The sequence below is a fragment of the Vicugna pacos genome, chromosome 3 (assembly GCF_048564905.1).
Source record: "Vicugna pacos chromosome 3, VicPac4, whole genome shotgun sequence".
NCBI classification, from domain to species: Eukaryota; Metazoa; Chordata; class Mammalia; order Artiodactyla; family Camelidae; genus Vicugna; species Vicugna pacos.
Window position 1 is genome coordinate 56,662,413 of NC_132989.1, and position 21,299 is coordinate 56,683,711.

Genomic DNA, 21,299 nt, shown 5'->3' on the forward strand with positions numbered 1-21,299 from the left:
TAATGAGTTTCTGTAAAGATGTGGATTTTTCTTGCTCTGATTATTAGTGAAAAAAAATTTCACTGCAAACCCCATGTTTAACACTTCTGACTTCTTTCCAACAAACCTCATCCTCCCACACCACACACACACATCCTTCTAGGGAACACCAGCCATCTTTTATAACTGCTCAAAGAATAGTTATCATATTGACTTATCTTGTGGTATTATTTAAGAAAGTATCTATATTTTTTCAGAAACAATTTTAAGTATGAAAAGCATAAAATTGATAGTACTTGCATTGATATAGTAGTTTGTGATAAAAGTATTTGTCATTATTGTAGTACATGTGGTGCACGTGTATTACATTGCTTGTTTCCCACAGCCAACTTGTGAAGTAGGCAGATAATACCATCTCCATTTTATAGATGGATTAAAATTAAAGAGAATAACTGACTTGGCCAAGGTCCTATGATGGTCAAATAACAGAAATGGAATTAAAACCACTTCTTTAGTTTCCTGATCCAGACCATATTTTACTATACAACGCTGTCTCCTTGGAGAGAAAATATGTATCAGTTAGTATTTGCTGTATAACAAACCACTCCATTAATAATATAAAGCAACTAAAATTTATTTAATGATGTTTCTGTGGGTGAACAAGTTGGACAAGGCTCAGTTGAGTATTTCTTTTGTTCTCAGCTGGGCTCCCTTATGCTTCTCTGGTCAGCTTCTGGTCATTTAGGCAGCATTGCTTCTGGACACTGTCTGGCTTCCAACTGGGGTGATAGAGTCAACTGTGCTACATGTCTCATTAGCCAGCAGACTAGCCTGGGCTTGTTGACATGGTGGCTTAGTGTTTGGTGAGTGCAGAGGGCAAACCCCAATGAGCAAGTGTTTTTTAAGCCTCTGTGATTAACATTTTTGCTACACTTTCCTTGGCCAAAACAAGTCATATGTCTAATCTCAGTGTTGTTGTGGAAGGGTATTGCAAAAGGCTTGGGTACAGAGAGACATGAACAAATTGGGTTCATTACTGCATGCAGTAACCACAAGCTAAATATAAAAATACTAAAAATGGCACTCATTTTATCATCTTTTCATACTGTAGTTGACATGGCTTTTTAAACATAACTTTTATGCTTGAAACAATCACTACCTGTAGATTGTAGTGTGCTATAGGAAAAGTGATGAGCTGAAAGGAGGTCCAAAAAATTTTATGTAGTATGAGCCAATATATTCTTGCTTGAAATACTACCTAATGTTTACTGAGCATCCCATAGGTGCCAAGCGCTAGGCTAATTCCATCTTACATCCGCAAAGTAAATAGTATAATCTCCACTTTTCAGGTGGTAAAACTAAGAGTAATCTAGTAACTAATTCAAGGTCACATAGGTAGTGACTAGTGATCTTGGATGCAAACATGGGCCTGATTCAATCACCCACACTTTCTAGTGCACCACACTGCAGCAGCTTTTTGAAGGATTCCCATGGTCATGAGTAACAATCCAGGACAGATTGACAGAGGGCATCTACCATCCAGGATAATGCATAAAACCCTCAATATACTTTTTCTAATGAAGAAGGTTGTGTGTATTTAACACCATTTGACTAATGTCCCGTGAAGAGTTCCTGCCATAGAATTTTAATTGTAAATCACAACGGCCTTATTGAATGATTTGAAAAAGAAAACCACCAAATACTTGAAATAATTTGTCTTAAATGAGCAAAGCTAACTAATGTAGGGCTAGATGTTTTGTTTGGAATGGGGACATGGATTTAAAGTAAAATATTGATAGTCCAAGTTTCCTTATTAAAAGTGTTGGGGGGAGAGGGAGAAAGGCAAGGAGACTGTGACGCAGAGAGAGAGGAGAAATTAGGGAAGGATGTCATAGTGATGAAGTCAAAGGAAATTAAACACTGTGCAAATGTGCAGGAGTCCTTATACCTAGTTTAACCTTGAGAAATTCTAGAATCATCAGACCCTCTTTTCCATGTCCCATTCAGGCAAAAAGGAGTTTGGGATGTATGAGTTGGGAAAAATCCTAGGCACTTTATAGTTTGTATTTATGCTCTGTGGATGTGTCAGTGATTTCATTCTTGCTTTTTTCATCCCACTTTAGCCCATTATCTCTCTCTCTCTTTTTAACACCAAATCTATGAAAAAGTGTGGTCAGGACCAAGGACAGATCTTGCATCATCAGCCTTCCTGGGGTATATCTGAGCAGGCTTCTTTCTCCTGCTGTCCTAGTGAGACACTGGAGACCCAGCCATGAATGTTTTGTGTTGTTGTAGGAAAAAGGAAAGGATCTCATCTTAGTGCAGGTGGGCCCCAGGGAGAAAGAGGCTTTCGTGTGGAAATCCTCTTTTGCTAAAACCCTTTTCTTCCTCTGAGGACTCTTTATTAGAGGATCATTGCCACTAACAAGTATTAGAATCATTACTAATAGTATAGAGAATTACTGCTTGTTTCTTAGTGATTCTAAGCAATATGAGTCCAGAGACAATGTTTTATCCTAATTTTGAATACCCAGTATTGCACAGTACATAGTAGATGTTCAGTATATACATTTTATTGTTAATCTGTGTTCATATTCTTGCTTTTTAATTGAGATATAATTGACCTATTAGTATCAGATGTACAACATGACTCAATATTTGTATACATTATGAAATGGTCACCACAATAAGTCTAGTTACCATCCATGACAATACATAGATACAAGTATTTTTTTCTTATGATGAGGACTTTTAAGATTTATTCCTTTAGCAACTTTCAAATATACAATACAGTATTAATTATAGTCATCATGCTGTACACAATATTTCCATGCCTTGGTATTTTATAACTGGAAGTTTGTACACTTTGACCCTCTTCACCCATTTCAACCACCTCCATCCCCTTTGGCAACCACCATTCTGTTCTTAATTTGTTCATCTATTTTCTTTGTTTTATTTTTAGATTCCACATATATTGTAAGATCATACAGTTTTGTCTTTCTCTGACTCATTTAATTTAGCATAACTCACTTAGCATAGTACCCTCTAGGTTTATCTAGGTTGTTGCAAATAGCAAGATTCTATCCTTTTATGGCTGAATAGTATTCCATTGTATATATATCACAACTTCTTTATCCAGTCATACACTTATAGATACTTAGGTTGTTTCTATATCTTGGCTTGTGTAAACAGTGCTGCAGTGAACATGGGGGTGCATATATCTCTTTGAACTAGTATTTTTATTTTCTTCTGGTAAACATTCAGAATTGAATTGTTGGATCATATGGTAGTTACCTTTAATTTTTTGAAGAACCTCCATACCGTTTTCTAGCTTTACCGCTTTGCACTCCCACTAACAGTGCACAAAGGTTCCCTTTTCTTCACATTCTCACTTGCTTTTTCTTACCTTTCTGATAATAGCCATTCTAATAGGCATGAGGTCATATCTCAATGTGGTTTTGCTTTGCATTTCCCTGATGACTAGATGATTAGCATCTTTCCATGTGCCTGTTAGTCATCTGTTTGTCTTCTTTGGAAAAATGTCCATTCAGCTCCTCTGCTCATTTTTTAGTCAGTTTGCTTGGTTTTGGGTTATTGAGTTGTACAAGTTCTTTATATATTTTGGGTACAAACCCCTCATCATTTGAATAATTTGCAAATATTTTCTTATATTCAGTAGATTGACTTTTCATTTGTTGATGATTTCCTTTGCTGTGCAGAAGCTTTTTAGTTTGATGTAGTCCTAATTATTTATTTTTGCTTTTGTTGCCTTTGTTTTGGGAGTCAGATCAAAAAAAAAAAAAAACATAGCCAAGATCAGTGTCAAGGAGATTACTGCCTGTGTTTTCTTCTAGGAGTTTTTATGGTTACAGGTCTTACATTCAAGTCTTTAATCCATTTTGAGTTAATTTCTGTATGGGGTAGGATAGTAGTCTGGTTTTCTTCTTTTGTATGTGACTGTCCAGTTTTCCTAGCATCATTTATTGAACACACTGTCCTTTCCCACAAGAAGAAAAAAATTACAGGCCAGTATCCCTGATAAACATAGATATAAAAATTCTCAAATAATAGCAAATTGAATTCAACAATACATTAAAAGAATCATATACTATGATCAAGTAGGATTTATTCCAAGAAGGTAAGGATGATTCAGCAGCCACAAATCAATCACCAGGGTATACAACATTTAAAAAATGAAAGATAAAGATCATATGATCATCTCTGTAGATGCCGAAAAAGCATTTGACAAAATTCAACATCTGTTTATGATAAAAACTCTCCAGAAAGCAGGCATAGAGGGATCATACCTCAACGTAATAAGTCATCTATGACAAACCCACAGCTAACATCACACGCAATGCTGAAAAGCTGAAAGCTTTTCCTCTAAGATCAGGAACACAGCAAGGATGCCTATTTTGCTACTTTTATTCAACATAGTGTTCGAAGTCCTAGGCAGAGTAATTAGGCAAGAAATACAAATAAAAGGCATCCAAATTGGAATTGAAGAAGTAAAACTGTCACTATTTATGGATGACATGATTTTTATATATAGAAATTTCTAAAGACTCCACCAAAAAACTGTTAGAGCTAGTAAACAAATTCAGTTAAGTTGCAGGATACAGAATCAATATACTAAATCAATAAAACCCATTGCATTTGTATATACTAACAATGTACTGTCAGAAAGAGAAATTAAGAAAATAATCCCATTTACAATTGCATCAAAAAGAATAATATACTTAGTAGTAAATGTAAATAGGAAGGTGAAAGACCTGTATACTGAAAACTATAAGACATTGATGAAATTGCAGAAGACACAAATAAATGGAAAAGTATTTCCCACTCACAGGTTGAAAGAATTAGTATTGTTAAAATGTCCATACTCTCCACAATCATCTACAGATTCAGTGCAATCCCTATCAAAATTCCAACATTTTTCACAGAAATAAAAAATCCAAAAATTTGTATGAAATCCACAGAAGACCCCAAATAGCCAAAGCAGTATTGAGAAAGAAGGGCAAAGCTGTAGGCATCGTTGTGTCCTGATTTCAAAGTAAACTACAAAGCTGTCATAATCAAAATAGTATGGTATTGGCATAAAAACAGACACTTAGATCAATGAAACAGATTAGAGAACCCCAAAATAAGCTCATGCATATATGATCAATTAATTTACGATAAAGTAGGCAAGAATATACACTGCTTTTTCTTTTTCGACCTTCTGGAATTTTCAGTTAAGTTTTGAGAAAGAGTGCTTTTGTATTTAGAGTTTATTCAAAGCTCTTTATTTAAAAAAAGTAGAAGATACTTTCAAGAGCAGCAGTTCCTTACTTGGTTACCAAAATATTAGATTCTTAAAGAGCACAAATAGGAAGGAAACTATATTTCCACTACCAGGATTCATAAAGCTAATGCTCTTTCTTCCTTTTTCTCTCTCTCCTGTGTCTTTTCCCATCCTGGGTTCTGATATTCATAGTTTTAGGGCATCAAAATACCATAGGTATCCATAAGACATGTTATGTCAGTTCTGAGGTGCTATTGATTTATTGATTTAAGAAAGCTGTTAATGTGGTGTTGTGGTGAGAAGATGTCCAGAAAAGAAAAGTGTCCAGAAACCATACCTCATAACTGGTACTTTAAGCAAGTAGTGATATTGAACCTAGAGAAGAAAAAGGCATGATAGATGTCTTGATTCCTTGCAGAATTATCATCTAAAAAGTTTATTCGATGCAACACCTGGCCTACAACCAACACCAATATGTGAGCATGACAAGGAAGTTCATTCTGGGTAATACCAGAACTCTAACAGCAATGAATGGACACTACAAGCGGGAATATATATGCTCAGTAGGTTAAAAGCCATTGCAGTTGGTGATGCTTAGCAGTAGAATGAGTCTGAGTCTTCTCCTGAGGCCAGAATACACTGAGTTGAGTGAATGTCTTTGGAAAAGGCAACCATATACCTGAAGGTCTAAGAAGAGAGACAGTTCATGACTACATAGCCAGAATGGAAAGAAAATTTTTCTAGAAGTACTAAGGTTCTTTTTCTATCTGTGTGCCTCAGGGAGAAAATCAGTAGTAGTATCCCAGGAGTCATTTGATTTTAAATAGTGGCTCTTTAGTACTTTAATACAAATAATTAAGTAGACTTATGTTAAATGACTTGGGAACCCAGTATCAATTTATTCATTAATTCAGCAAATACATATTTATTGAGCACCTACTATACCCCAAGCACCATCCTAGGCTCTGGGGCCAGAATGGTGAGCAAAAAGAATAAGTGCTTACTATTAAATATTAAAGAGCTTATATTTCAGTGATTGTCTAAATTTTACAAATAAATGTGTAAAGAATTAATATGGATTCTAGCCAAAAAAAATTTTCCTTTTACATGTGTTGATACCTGTCAAATCTGCTTTAAATCACTTCCTGAATAAAGAATTTTATTTTTAAAATACATTTGAATAGAAAAGTCATAGCCATCAACTATAATTTGTATCATATTTATATACATTGTATGTATTTCAAAAATTAAATGGAAATATTTTCCTTTTCTGGAAATCTTTATACTTGTCTGGTAAAAGAGAAGATACAGCTCATGTTTCATGCATTAACATATTTGAGATTTTTCTTATTCAGGAACTTGAATCTATAGTTACCTTCTGTCCAAAATTCATTTCTTAGGTTACTAAACCATTATTTATGCTTTTTGGTGTCCAAGTGGGTTATGAATATCAAAGAATTCAGTAAAAGAAATAATTTTCAAAATTCAATATCATATTGAAAAAAAACCCTGATGACAAGGACCTACTGTATAGTGCAGGGAACTACAGTCAATATTTTATAATAACCTATAATGGAAAAGAATCTGAAAAAGAATATATATATGTATATGTATATTTATAATTGAATCACTTTGCTTTAAACCTGAAACTAACACAACATTGTAAATCAACTATACTTCAATTAAAAAATTTTAAATTCTGATGGTATAGTAATGTCATAAAGTCATTTTAAATATTAAAAAAGGGATGTTAGAGGTGGTGAGGTCTACAGACCTCTGCTGAAAAATGAAAACACTGAAGCAGAGTGACTTTCTAGGGCCCGAAACCTGTCTTCTGGCCTTTAGGTCAGAGGTCCCTCTCCACTCCATACAGATTCATTTTCTCTGCAACTTGAATAAGCTGTGGGCTTGGCTGAGGTTTGGTTAAAAGGCTGCAAACAGCTCGTGCCGCTGTGCCTGACACGAGTGTTCTTAGGGCCCTGCTCCTAACCCTTCTGATCTATGAAATACAGGAAGAGTTTTGTGACTGCAACCACTTGGCTCAAATTCCCAAGTATACTCCAGTTCCACTAAATCTTAGCAGGCAGATGACTTTCTAGTTTTCAATATTAGAATATATATTGCCTGAAGATCTTAGTTGATAAATAGTTAACTTTCTGTAAGATATTGATATCATTTACCCTATATATATATTTTGAGCACTCCTTAACACATTACAACTATTTAACTCTCACAACCTCTCAGGTGGATACTCTTATCATCCCCATTTTTACAGAAGAATCTAAAAGGAGGATATGTACCGTTCCAAGAGGTTATAGGACTAATGAGCATCAGGGGTGGAACCTGGCTCTTAACTACCTTCTGACTTAACATTGCCTTAATTTGACAGCGGGAGCCACAGATGCAGAGAATTTAGATGATTGGTGAGGGGTTATAAGAGTCCAGCGAGGGAAGAGGGGGAGTCACACTTTGTACCCAGTGCTGGTTATTTTACACTGTGGTTGCTCTTAGAATGACTCCTTCTGCCAGCCTAGGTGAGTTCTTAGTCTAACATTCCTCTGACAATTTTAAAAATCGTTTCTGTACTTAGAGAAGTAGGTAGGTTTAAAAGATAATAGAAATAGACATTTAAATTTTTCCTTTGATGAAGTTACTCTGTTTTTTTAAATAGCTGTTTGACTTCTATGGCAATGCTGAATGTTTTTACACTTGTTGGTAGCAGTGCTTTTATTCATAATGTGAAATCTTGGGGGCTCTCTGGTGTACACTTGGTATTTTCATCTGCCTATTACGCTTGTTACATTGTGTTATCCAAGTGAGATTTTTTTTTAAGTACCTAATATTAAATGGTGGTTCTTTCTTTATCTTTCAGGCAGATAGGCTGGTTATTTCTGACAATGCAGTGAAGCTCATTTTGCTGTCTTTTCTTTTTAACTTTATTTTGTCCAATCTAACAATAATTCCATTGGAGGAAAAAAAATTAAAATTGCCTCATTGACAATGTAATGATACCAGTTTTTCCTTCATAGAAATTAAACAAAGTAAAAATCTTAGTGACTTACCAGGGGTCAGTGATGCTTTTAGAAAAATGCCTAACAAGTTCTCAAGGCTTTGTTTTCAAAATAAATCTTTCTGTTCTGAAGTATTTGGTTGTGTGTTTTTTTGAAGTGCAATATGGATAAGAGAAGCCATTTAATGAAATTCAGAGTTGACTCATCTTTTTCTTCTCCCTTTTCTCTCCTCCAGCTCTTTCTCTTTGTTGTCTGGAACTTTGAGCTCTACATGATACCCCTGGTTTTGTTGTTGCTATTGACATGGAACTACTTCTTGATAATATCAGGGAAAGATAACAGGCAACGTGATACAGTAAGTCTCTACTTTCTTATTTGTATGTGTTTTTGTTCCGATTCCTAGTCTCTCTGACAAGATCAATATTGAATTTGGTTTTACAAACCAGAAATTCTGTCTACCTGGTTTAGAGAAAAGTTCTTTATCAGCTCAAAACTAACAACTCTTTGGTCCTAACACAATAGAAAATATTCACCTATTTCTAGCATTACTCATTTGGTAAGAGCAAAGTTGAGAGCACACCAATGAATGAGTTACGATTTTTCTAAGTGTAAATGGGTATTCCAAAGGTTCTTTCTTTTATTCTCCTCATTTGTCTTTATGTCTTAATGAATCTTTGTTAGATACAATATCATAAAATTATCTATAGTCAGATCAAACAAATGTATTTTATTTAATACATTTCTCTGTGATCTGTCAGTGGACGGAAGGAAGGCTTGATGGTCGTTGGCACATAAGTAACTTAATTCAGTGTTAATTCACTGAACAACTGGCAGATCTCCTACTCTGTGTCAGGGGCGTATTAGGATACAGGCTCAAGGATCAAAGGCTTTCACTTAACCTACGGAAAGATGTACTGAACTCACCTGCCCTTTCTGGCATTTTGAAAGTTTTTAGAATGTATGAGACAACCTTTTCTCTCTCAGAAAGAGTTGTAGGCTGGGAAGCAGAAGCTAGCCACATTATAATCACACTTGTTAGTCTCCTGTCAACCTTCATTCTCCTTAGATTATCTCAGTCACTGTACCCTTAGCAAATACACAACTTCGAAAACTTTCCCGTATATATAAATAAATGGGAGGGGAAAGTCTTCTCCAAATCAGACACTTACAGTGTAACTGTAGACAGCTTTTGAGAAGAACTTAAGCATTTGTCAAACATGAGAATCTGTTTGGTAGCTGTATGTCCACATCAGATCATGTTGATTTTTTTTTTTTTTTTTTGCCGTTAAGGATCTCCACTTGATCTATAATCAGGACTTTTGCCAACTATTATGCCCAAAATGATGCAGGAAACAGAGTTACTGGATCATAAGTTTAATAGCATTATATAATACTTTATTATAATAGCACCATAATGGTTACACAGACATGCATATAAATGACATAAAAGAATTTTCCTTTTAAATACTTCAAGAAAATATAATTCTTTAAAAGAATTTTCTTTATCATCAAAATAAAAGAGAAATCCAGCCATGAAGGTCATGGCAAAGTTGTCAACAACACACTGTTTATCTCCCTGTATTCTTTGGATATATTTCTGTCTCTCTCATGAGATTATAAATTGGAGGTAGGGAACTGTTCATCTTTGTACTTGCCACTGTCTCTAGCACATGGTTTGTAAATTAGAGGTGTTCAAACTTTTTTTTAAAAAGTGTTTCAAACCAAACATGAGATTGCTTTAGAGATGTTAATGGTTGGGCAGCATCAACAGACAAGAAGTTGTTATTGTTTTCGGCAAGAACTTTATGGATATCTATTTAACTTGCACCTGAGAGACAAGCCCCAAATGCCATAATCCTTGGTGTCATGGGGACTAATATGTACTTTTGTCAATTAATTCAGGATGTTTTCTTTAAGAAACTAGGACTCTCTTAGACAATTGTTTTTTTGTCCCATTTATTTCCGGGAGATTGTCGAGAGAGAGGAATATCTACTTTACATTCAGTTGCCTTGAGACAAATTTGCAAATAAGAATATCTGCAAATAGGAAAAAGCAGTGGTTTAGTTTCAGCTTCTTAATCCTATGAGGGGGCTTATCTTCAATATTCAGTCATTGGTTTGAGTATTCTTAGTAAATTATTCTGAAACTATAGACTTTGCTTGTTATCGTCTTCAGAATGTACCTGCCTTGGCTGGAAAGGTTCACTTTTAGAGGGGAAATAATTAATATATAATGTATTCCTTCATACTTAAAATTCTCTGGAATTTTTCAAGCCTCTTGAAAAGTTACATATTTTGTAAATTTTCCTACTGCCATTTTTTCCTCAGAAATATAACTCCAATATTATATTTACAAATCTCTCCTTGTAGGCACATCTCTGACATGCTTTCCCTTTTAGCCATGGACAACATTTCATTCCCCAGCACAGCCCACTGTGAAACATTCTGTAGTCTGACTTTCATGGAATGCCAACTGCACTCCATAACTCCCAGTAATTGCCTCTTATTTGCCCAAAACACACATATCCACATATCCAGTTCTTTCTAGGCACCAGAGCAGCCATCACAACGTTTCATTCAGCTTCTTATTCACTGGCTCAGTTGATACCTTACGTAACTCTTAAATCCACTTTGTCTAATTATGTGTTTTCCACCATACCCAGCTGTGCATTTGAACTGGTTGCTCCTTTTGAAAAGAAACCTGGATTATATTTTGCTGGTTATGGATTACACACACACACACACACACACACACACACACACACACACACACACACACACACACACACACACACACACACACACACACACACACAAATTAAGGGAGTGTGTTCGTTAGGGGTTCCCATGCTGTGCCTAAGTGACTCTGCTGCCTAGTGCACAGCACTGGAAGAAAGGTACTTTGCCCTAAGTCCTTATTGGTAAACCCAAAACAATGCAGAATTTTTCAGCATTTGTGAAAACTTTAGGGAATCTCTGAAGTACAATAATTACACCGTTGGCTGATTCCAAACCAAGGAGAAGGGGGTGTGGGCAATATTCTGTCATGAAAATCAAAATCATCTGCACATTATTCAGCTGAGAAACTGCACTTAGGATGAAAACTATAAAAGAAAAACAAATCAAAATGAACTTCAGGTTTGTGTAGCAAAGAGAAAAGAAAATAATATTTCTGTGACCTTATAAGTTACAAGAGAAAAGCAAATACTGTAAAAGATACGAAGTACATAGATGGGTAAAACTTCTGTCTGTCAAAATATTGGTGGATAGTCAAGATTAATACTAAAAGAAGGAAAGGAATTCTTTGTTTATTATTTATTAAAGAGACCGTTTCCTTTTCTGGAGACTTAAGATCACAGGAGCCCCCTATGTTTTTCCCACCATAGTGCCTGTTCTAGTTTAATGAAAAAAATGAGATGTAATCCTTGCCAAGGAAGTTTTGCTGCATTTAATGAGCTGACCTTGTTGAGGACAGGCTAGGGAACAGCCATTCCTGAGTCTAATGCTATTGATGCATGTGAGAAAGAGGCATGGTTAGAAATGGTGTTTCGTCTCTGCTGTTTCCCAGTCGAGCTTGTTAAAAATAAGCAACTCTAGATCTAAATCTACCTATACTCAGACCGTGACAATTAAATTTCTAACATAAGAATTGTTAGGCTTTTCCAGAGAGGACTGTTTCATACTAACTTCATTCAGAAATGTCTCTGACAAAGATATAAGGATAGGAATGTCATACTTCTCTTGGTTTGATCTCTCATTCCAGACCTGAGGAAAATCCCCCCTGCACTGCCCGGTAGGCTTGTACCAACTATCCACATTGCATTCATTATAAACTGAAATTGTGTAAGTTGAAGAGTAGATGCCTGGAATTTTGAACTTAAAATGACTGAATCCTCAATATACCCTGGGACCTGTATTCAGCACTTTTCTTTTATTGTATTATTTAGTTTTCCTCCAGGAGAGAGAAGTTGGTCATGCCAGCCCAGCCCATGAGTTGGGTCCTCCTTAGTCAAGAGCCCCCCACCTCCCACCCCTCACCCTCACTCCTGTTCTCTCCTCTGTGGCTTAGAGGACACACTAATGTGGAAACAGCAGGGCGGCAAGAGCCCTTCACTGAGAGAGGGGAATCAAGTCTCAGAGAATGGGAGAAATGGGTTGGCCAAGCAAACCAGGAGTCTATTGCACTCTCTCTGAGACAGATATCAGTAGTAATACCTTACATACAGGAAAACAGGGAGAGAGGTTAAATAGCTCCAAAGGCACACAGTTAGAGAGTGGCAGAGCCGATACTAGGATCTGTCGGTCTGTCTGAAGTTGGCTCTCCTTACTGCCAGTCCATCACATGTCCTCTTGGGGCTATGTTTTGGTACATCCCAAGTCTCCCTGGGCACCTTTAGAGTAAGTTTCTCCTTTTAAGTTTCAGAAAAGTCAGTAATACTAACCCTACTTTTAAGGAGTCAGATTGATGGAAAACCTCATTTCCCCCGCTCCACCCCCATATCCTCCTCATTCAGGAAAATGGAGCAGATGTCTACTAAGCAACTTCTGTGTATCAGGTATCCTGCTAAGCCTTTTAAAGACACGATTTCCTTTAAGTGTTTATAATAACTTTATCAAGTAAATTATTCTAAATGTTTTATTCTCATTTTATAAATGAGGAAATTCAAAATCAAAGAGAATGAATAGTGAACTCCATAGAGTCAATGGGATGCAAACCCAGCCCTGACCTGCTCTGAAGCTTCGGGCTGTGTCCAGGGTACACGTTTGGGCATGCCTTTCCCAAGGGATCACTTTCTAAATGTCCAAAACCTTCCATGGAATCCTGGGTATCCCCACATTCCTTCTTATGAGGTACCTGGTGGCCTGTCAAGAATGGATGCTGGTCGCTTGTTTGATCCCAGGTGACCCCATTCATTTAAAAAAAAATATTCATAACCCCAAAGACAACCTAACATCTTCCCAGGTGAGCATGGTGGGAGTAAATTAAACCTAAGAATCCTTCACACGAGTGAAGAAAGTCTTTGAATATCTTTGACATTCAAAAATTCTTCCAGCAGTGTTTTTTAATTACATTTTAAAAGAACATTCGTTTTTGCTGTCATGATAGGCCTCCCACATAACAATCTCGGTTGCCTAATCAATGGAGGCATTAAAAGACGGAAGAGTAGGCTAGATCAGTGAAGTCATCCTCTGAGTCATGATCTGACTGCGCCACACCCTGCCTACTAAAATACTTTAGGAAACACTGAAATGGCCTGTTAGCTCCCTCAAATGGCAAAGCCCTGCATGCTCTTTTTCCCCTTCTGTTGTTGTTGGGTCTGTTCCAATTAGACTTAGAAGATTGATGCCTAGAAATAAAGCTTGCAAGGAGGGAATTTTCTTTGCCTCCATAAATGCTATCCATTGGACAATTCAGGATCTTCTACCAAATACAAGCCACCAAAGAAAAGATCAGATTTTTTGACCCAAGTTCCTGTAAATCAAACTCATTATTTTCTCAACCAGGACTCTCAGTTCCGAAGAAGTCCATGGTGGAATATTTGAATAAGACGACTGTTGAAAAAGTGAAATTCTCCTAATGGTATCTAAAGAGACTGGCCAAAGCTGCGCTGAGAGGAGCGGACGCCATGTGAAAAGCCTTGGGTGTGAAGTTAGACCCTCGGTGCTTCAGTAAGGGCTTTATCATTCACAGAAAGTAGCACAGATCAGAGCCTCCTGAGTGTGCATCTCTGTACTAAAAAAGACCATGTACTTGCTCTTAACAGAAGCAGCACTGAGTCATACAGCCTGTAAACACATCTAAAAATGGATGATCACTCTCTTCTTTTTCCTGCTTATTTCGACAGCAATTTTCTCAATTTTTTCAGAAGGTCACCAGCTTGCAAAAATGTGAGAAGGCCCATGAAAAGAACCAGACCTTTAGTTTTCCAACACACTCACAGGCGTAAAGAAGTAGGAACCAACAGCCAATCAGATGTCAGTAGAAAATTTCATCCCTTGTGACCCCTCTCAAAGCTGTTCAATCACTTAGATGTGCCAACGAATCACTCACGGTACCGATCGGTGCACTATCCACTGATGACCATCACCTCATCAGGCTCCGGACACACACCAACAGGATTTCCACATTCTTTTCCACTCTTCTCGGCTGCCTCACTCCCACTGCCACGCTGCCATTCCCTCGCTCTCAGTAGATGACCAAGGCCTTCAACTTTGCAGCTTTTCCTCAAACTCCAGCCTCTGAAGCCCTCTGAATTTGTCTCCAATTTAGACTTGCCAGATTTAGCAAATAAAAATACAGATGGCCAGTTAAATTGGAATTTCAGATAAACAACAGGAGATATTTATCCTAAAATAATATTCATTATTTATCTAAAATTCCAGTTTGACTGGATGGCTTGTATTTTTCTGGCAACTTTCCCCCAAATTTCGTCTTGTCTTCTTACCTCAAGAGCTGTAGGAAGGTGATGGTTCTGAACTAAAATTCTGATTTTCTCCCTCTGCCACTGTCATCTTCCCAGGATACCTTTGAGCATGGCATAGAAGATTCCTCATGAGCAGGCCTGGCTCCAACCCTAGCTTCAGCTTCATCTCCCCTGTATTCTGGCAGGATTGTTTGTGGTTTTGTTTGTTTTTGAGTACAGAATGTTTAATGAGCAAAAGGTGAAGGCAGTGGGCAGAAAGGGAGAGGCATAGAAATGAACCGGACAGTGTCCTTGCTCTTTGTTCGGGTCTTTCACCCAGAGAGCAGCCGTTCACCACTTGAATGTGCAGGAGAACAAGGCTCAGAGAGCTTATGCCACTTACAAAGGCTCACACAGCACAGTGGACCCGAACCCAGTTCCAGCTGGCTCCCAGGCCTGTGTTCTCTTCCTCTCCTCCAGTGTACCCATCGCACAGGCCCAGGGAGGGTAGGAACCTGGTCCGCATAACACAACATGCAGTGAAGAAAGGAAGGATGCTTCTCCCTTTGTGTAGGTGGGGAACCTGAAGCCTAGGATAAGGCAGTGACCTCTGCCCAGGAGGTAGTTCATGTGGGACAGATGAGGTGGCCCAGGGCAGGGCAGCACAGGTTAGATCTTGAGTTTAAGGAGGCGCACGTGCTGCACCTGGGAGCCCCATGGGTATCGGAATAGATGTGCGGGGGGCCAGCCTGGTGTGATGTGTGGCACTGTGAGCTATACCCTCCACCCCGGTAATAGGTAATTTTATATTCAACAACATCTATCTAGAAATTTCCGGGAAATTATCAGAAAACCACGATTTTTAAAGACTACATAGTTTTCACAATATGAATGCTTTCTTTTTTCTCAATTAAACACTTATTTTAGAAATGTTAGTTTCCAATGTTTTTGCCATCTCAAAGAATGCTGTAAAGAAAAATCTTAAACAAGGCTTCAAGCTGGTCTCTGGTGATGTCCTTTAACAAAGTCCTTACAAGAGAATTTCTGGGTCAGAGTATGCATTTTGAATACTTTCAGTAATTAACACTAATTTGCCACCAATTAATGTTTTAATATTATATATATATAATATTATATATATACATGCCTAAGTAACCACCAGTTACCTTCATCATTTCCCCTGGAGAGCTGTCTCTGACTTACCGCTCATTCTCGCCACCCGCCGCCGCCCACCAACTCATCCTTACCATCACGCACTCTAAGAGATTAAGTGGACCCGCTACTCTGAGTCCCATATCCCTCTCACTGTATTATAATACAAAGCTTACTGTGGGAGGTGGGGGGTGCTTCTTCACCAGCCGCAGATTATTTTAACTATATCTTCCATTTGTATTTAATCCCAGCACAGATCAAGATGTCTCAGACATAACAGCACAATAGTTGCTCAAAAAATGTTTGATGAATGAATACTAATTATTTTAGTCCAATCTTTTTTCCCACATCAAAAATTGTCTCATTTTCATGCATAATTTTAATTCAACAGAAGTGTATTAAACATTTGCAGGCCCTGAGCTAGCTGTTGTTCAAGGATGATTTAAGACCTGGTCTCAGGAAATCAACTATGCTTCAATTTGAAAAAGAGAAGGGGGGGGGAATAAAGGGACCTGGTCCTCACCTGTAACAGTCTGTGGTCTAGTGAGGGTAACAAACAACTAAATCGAATACATGAATATAATAGGTGCAGTGATCGGGGACTGTATATGATATGCAGAGTGTGCAGCCAAAAGACCGTCCCAGACGTATGTGCATGTGCTGAATTCACATAAAGAAAAGCGGCCTACCAGTCTGCGGCCGCAGCTTTTCTTCCACCCTTCAGTGTATCCCTTTCACTCAGTGATTCCATGTTTGCCTTTAATATTTCAGTTTATTGTCTGTCTTTTTACTCTATTCTCAAACTGCAGCTAGACTTCAAATTGGAAAGCTAAAATTGCAGAATGGTAGATGAGTATTACCTGTATGTGACATGTCAGTTCACATAGAGAAAGATGTAACGGAAAACACTTCTATTTTTAAAAATCAATTTACTAAAGATCCTCCTCTCTAGAAAGCAAACTTCTTGCTTTAGATCTATTAGGACTCAGGAGAGATACTTAGAATTTAAAGTGAGTGGTAGTTGATGTAGAGGATACTTAGTTACTCTCATACTGTAGTCCCTCGCCATCTTCCTGAATCCCTCCCGCCTTGCTCAAAGATGCATATGAGAATGTAACAGGCTAAAGAGATACTGTTCATTCCTAAAGAGAATTTTTGCCCTGAAACCTAGCTTTTTTTCCACTAAATGGGTCTTGGCAACCTTGAAGGAAACCCAAAGATCTCGCCCCCATTTATGGGATTTCTTATTTGAGAATTTCTCTTATTTGAACCCCAGATGACTCCTGGGTCCCCAGGAACTCATTGGAGAACCAGTTTCCTAAACTCAAAGTCTTCCATGGATCCGAAGAATACACCATCTAAATGGTTCTCCAAAGTGTCCGGTCCAAGCATCTACCAACCAAATGGTTTTATTATTTCTTTTTGCTTTCCAAAGATCTGCCCACACAGTTTTGTCATGTCTGCAATTGAATAGTGGGATTTAGGGGAGGAAAAAAAAGGATACCCACAGTTTTGGTCTCAGTTCTCAGGGTGAATTGTTTTCCTATCTGTTTCTAGTGATGCCCTGTTTGTTCTTTCTGAACGGTTTTGCACACTCCTCTTGGTAGGTAGGTAAAACTCCTTGACACATTATGGTGAGGGAGATAGAATGTAGGGCCAACAGAAGCACCTTCTGGCTGACTCATGAGCCCGTGACTAGTTTGCATCATGCCCTGTATGGTGTGTGGTGTTGGCAGGTTTCATATGATATTAGTGGAAACTTACTTTTTTTAATTGAGGTATAGTCAGTTTACAATGTTGTCAGTTTCTGGTGTACAGCAAAATGCTTCAGTCATACATGAATATACATATATTCATTTTCATATTTTTTAACTGTAAGCTACTAGAAGATATTGAATGTATTTCCCTGTGCTATACAGTATAAACTTGTTTATCTATTTTATATATACCAGTAAGTATCTGCAAATCTCAAACTCCCAGTTTATCCCTTCCCACCTCCCACTGCCCTGGCACCACAAGTCTGTATTCTATGTCCGAGACTGTTTCTGTTTTATATATAAATTCATTTGTCTTTTTTTTTTTAAATTCGACATATGAGTGATATCATATGGTATTTTGCTTTCTCTTTCTGGTTTACTTCACTTAGAGTGACATTCTCCAGGGCCATCCATGTTGCTGCAAATGGCATTATTTTATTTTTATGGCCAAGTAGTATTCCATTGTATAAATATATAACCACTTCTTTATCCAGTCATCTGTTGATGGGCATTTAGGTTGTTTCCATGTCTTGGCTATCATAAATAGTGCTGCTATGAATACTGGGGTGCAGGTATCTTTTTGGATATAGGCCCAGGAATGGGATTGCTGGGTCATATGATAAGTCTATTCTTAATCTTTTGAGGAATCTCCATACTGTTTTCCACAATGGCTGTACCAAACTGTATTCCCACCAACAGTGTAGGAGGGTTCCCTTTTCTTTGTGGTGACTTATTGTCCCTAGTTCTGAAAGGTGACGAGATTGTAAGACTTCGATTAGCAAACTGAAAGTGAAAAACAAATGATATGTCTTTATCTGCTTGTAGAAAAGTTTTATCAATCAGAACTATTATTAGGAGCCCAATAACCCTGAGAGTTTTGTATTCTTGGTTTTTTTTAGTGTTGTATGAGATAAATTTACTAAGAGCATGCAACTTTTAAGCTTTCTATGCACAGATCTGGAGTAGTACGTGCAGGTAACACAACTAAAATACACTTTAAAAGGAATTTTCTGTTATTTGTTACTGAATTTATTTCATCATTCAAGAAAAATAGAAAAACCATGATACCATAGCACTTATTTTAAAAAATTACTGAATATTCTGGTAGCATGCTTACATGAGAGACAGTTCACCTAAGCAAAGTTCCTGGATGAGTTAACACTCCCATGGGCAATGGCAACATCTTAAAAACTAAGGTTGCCACTACTGCTTTACAGTTGCCGCAGGTTAAGAGCCCAAACTTTGAAATTACAAAGACCTGGGATTAAATTTCAGACTTTCCACTTGTTAGCTCTATGAATTTATTCATTTCCCTAAGTAAAATTCAATTGCTCCGGTTTCCTCACCAGCAAAATGGGGATGGTATCTATATTTATTGAAGTATTGTGAGGATTAAAGACACGACACACTGTGTTAAGCATAGACTGAGTGCTCAGTAAGTGATTATTAGGCACCTGACCATGTATGAAAGAGGACAAGCCAGTATGGGTATAATGTGGGTTTAAATGTAGTGGAAATAACCACCTCTCTTGAAGAGTTCCCTTGCAAGACCTATTGAACGGAATGGTTTTCCATGATAATTAGTCCTTCTTGGTTTGAACTTATAGACAAAGATAAGGGCATTGCCTCAGAAGGATTTCCTGTGTCTGTAAGCCCTCTGCTATGTATATGGAACTCCCACAAAAATGAGAACTATATTTTTATCAACAGAAGAAGAAATTTGAACAGTCCTCGACAAAAGGCCTAAAGCCTTTTGAAAACTGAACTGAAATACCAAAAATGTGTGCAATTTTACAGATCCAATCCATAGATATTTAGAAGAAACATTTTTCTTGGTTATCATAATACAAATCTCCACCACGCACAGCACATAAAGACAAAGACCAGCAGCCCGTGAGCAAAGAACAGGGCATTTCCCTGAAACGTCATTGAGTCGAAAAGCAAAATACTCTCTCCTAATAGCCTCACTCTGGATGTCAACTAAGAGAAGGAGAAAGGTAAACGTACACTAGCATACCAGGCCTGGGCACAGGGACTAATTTTAATAAATCAGAAAAGAACATGAAAATGTCAACTTAATCAAGCATTTAAATTTTATTAATCAAGCCTAATTTTTATGAGTGCAAATAACCACTGAAGCTGGACAAATTTGTTCTCGATTGCATCAGAAACATAATTTTAATATTTAATGGACTGATGAATTTAAATGGAGAATTATCTTTATGAAACATGCTCTTCATAATTTGCCATTAAATGAGAAATAAAAAAAATCAACATAAATCTTACATAAAGGTTATTTAACTAAATGTTGGTACTATAAATATTATAAATACATTATGCACTAATTTAGCAATCACACAATACACTACATAAGGCTGAAATGATAAGTGGACCAGGCAGGCTTTTCCTGGAACATAGAGCTCTTGTGTTATATTGTGGGAAGCTCATGATAAAACGGTTACGGAGGTTTTGTGTGAGGTTTCGCGAACATTCTTTTCATTTAGGCTTTTGTGTCCCAGTTCACCATTCACCACAGACATTCTTTCCAGTTCCAATGTAGGTCTAAACCCACGTGGGCTGTCTTTTGTGAGGTGATTATTCTTTACAAAAAAGATTTTAAAATGTTATATCATTATTATTTATAGAAAAGAGATGAAAGGAAAAAGCTGAAGTTATTCTGACTGTATGATTTTTTTAACATTCAAAATATGCCCCGTTTTTAAAATCAGGGTTTCTGACATAATGTTCTCAGACCTCAGGATATTCTAGACACAAGAAACAAAGAAAGAAAAGTCAAATTAGCATCAGAATATTTTTCTCTTTAAATGTCCACCTATTCCCCTCACTCCCTTTCCTACTCCCAATACATTGCTTAAAATAGGCAGTAGCTGTGAATTTTTGTAAAAAAGTAGATCAGACCTAACAGAGCAGGACGGTTCAAAAGTTTGCTAAGATTAACCTCCAAGATAAATGATTTTTTGTTTTGCTTTGTTTTCAAATTCTGTTGTTTAAAGTTATCTCATCTTCCCGAAGTGTAGCATTTACCTGTATTACATCTGCTAAACTATACATTTATCTGAAAAGAACTTGCCTGTTACAGCTTTAATGCTCCCACACATAGCTGATAGGGTTAGAACAAAGTACATTTCTGAGAAGACTGGAGAAGATTGGAGGTCATGGTTTGCTCACAGAGGTCATAGCAGCCCCATCCTCCTGCTTTGCAGAAGATATTTTGAATAGATTATGTGGGCTCTTTATTAGACACTTAAAAACAAAAATTCCTCAAGTTGTTTTTAAAACCTGAAACATTGAAAATTGTGCCTTTTTTGTTGCAAATGTGTGGTTCTGGAATGGACTCTTGGTTTTACAGAGAAAGACTTAAGCACATAATTTTCTTTATTATTTGAAATCTATTATTAATGAACAGAAATGTTTTCCTTTGAAAATATTAAATTTTATAAAAGAGATTAGTGGCAAGTCTAGCTATGTTTTCATTTCATTTGCAAAGCGCATTAAACATTTTAATTTTTTTAGCCTTTTGTATAATTTTTAACCTGAAAAATAATGTTTCAAGAAAGCATTTTTATTTGAAAAGCACATACAGGTTAGTCGTTGACCTATTTTTCCCTACTCAATCAAATTAATATGCAGTATCCCAAAGACACAAGATTAGAATTTTCCCTGCAAGCAAAAATACAATACATTGTGAAGC

General features: G+C 37.1%; 1 protein-coding gene across 10 annotated transcripts in view; it reads left to right on the forward strand.

Annotated features, from left to right (window-relative positions):
• Positions 1-21,299, forward strand: part of MCTP1 (multiple C2 and transmembrane domain containing 1) — a 604,116-nt gene that overhangs the window by 501,784 nt on the left and 81,033 nt on the right. For 8 of the 10 annotated variants that reach the window (XM_072958381.1, XM_072958377.1, XM_072958379.1 and 5 more), the window contains one exon: positions 8,510-8,629. The exons of the other annotated variants lie outside the window; for them this stretch is intronic. In XM_072958381.1, the coding sequence (XP_072814482.1) occupies positions 8,510-8,629 (120 nt within the window). The remainder of the gene's footprint in view (positions 1-8,509; positions 8,630-21,299) is intronic. 10 annotated transcript variants of the gene reach the window in all.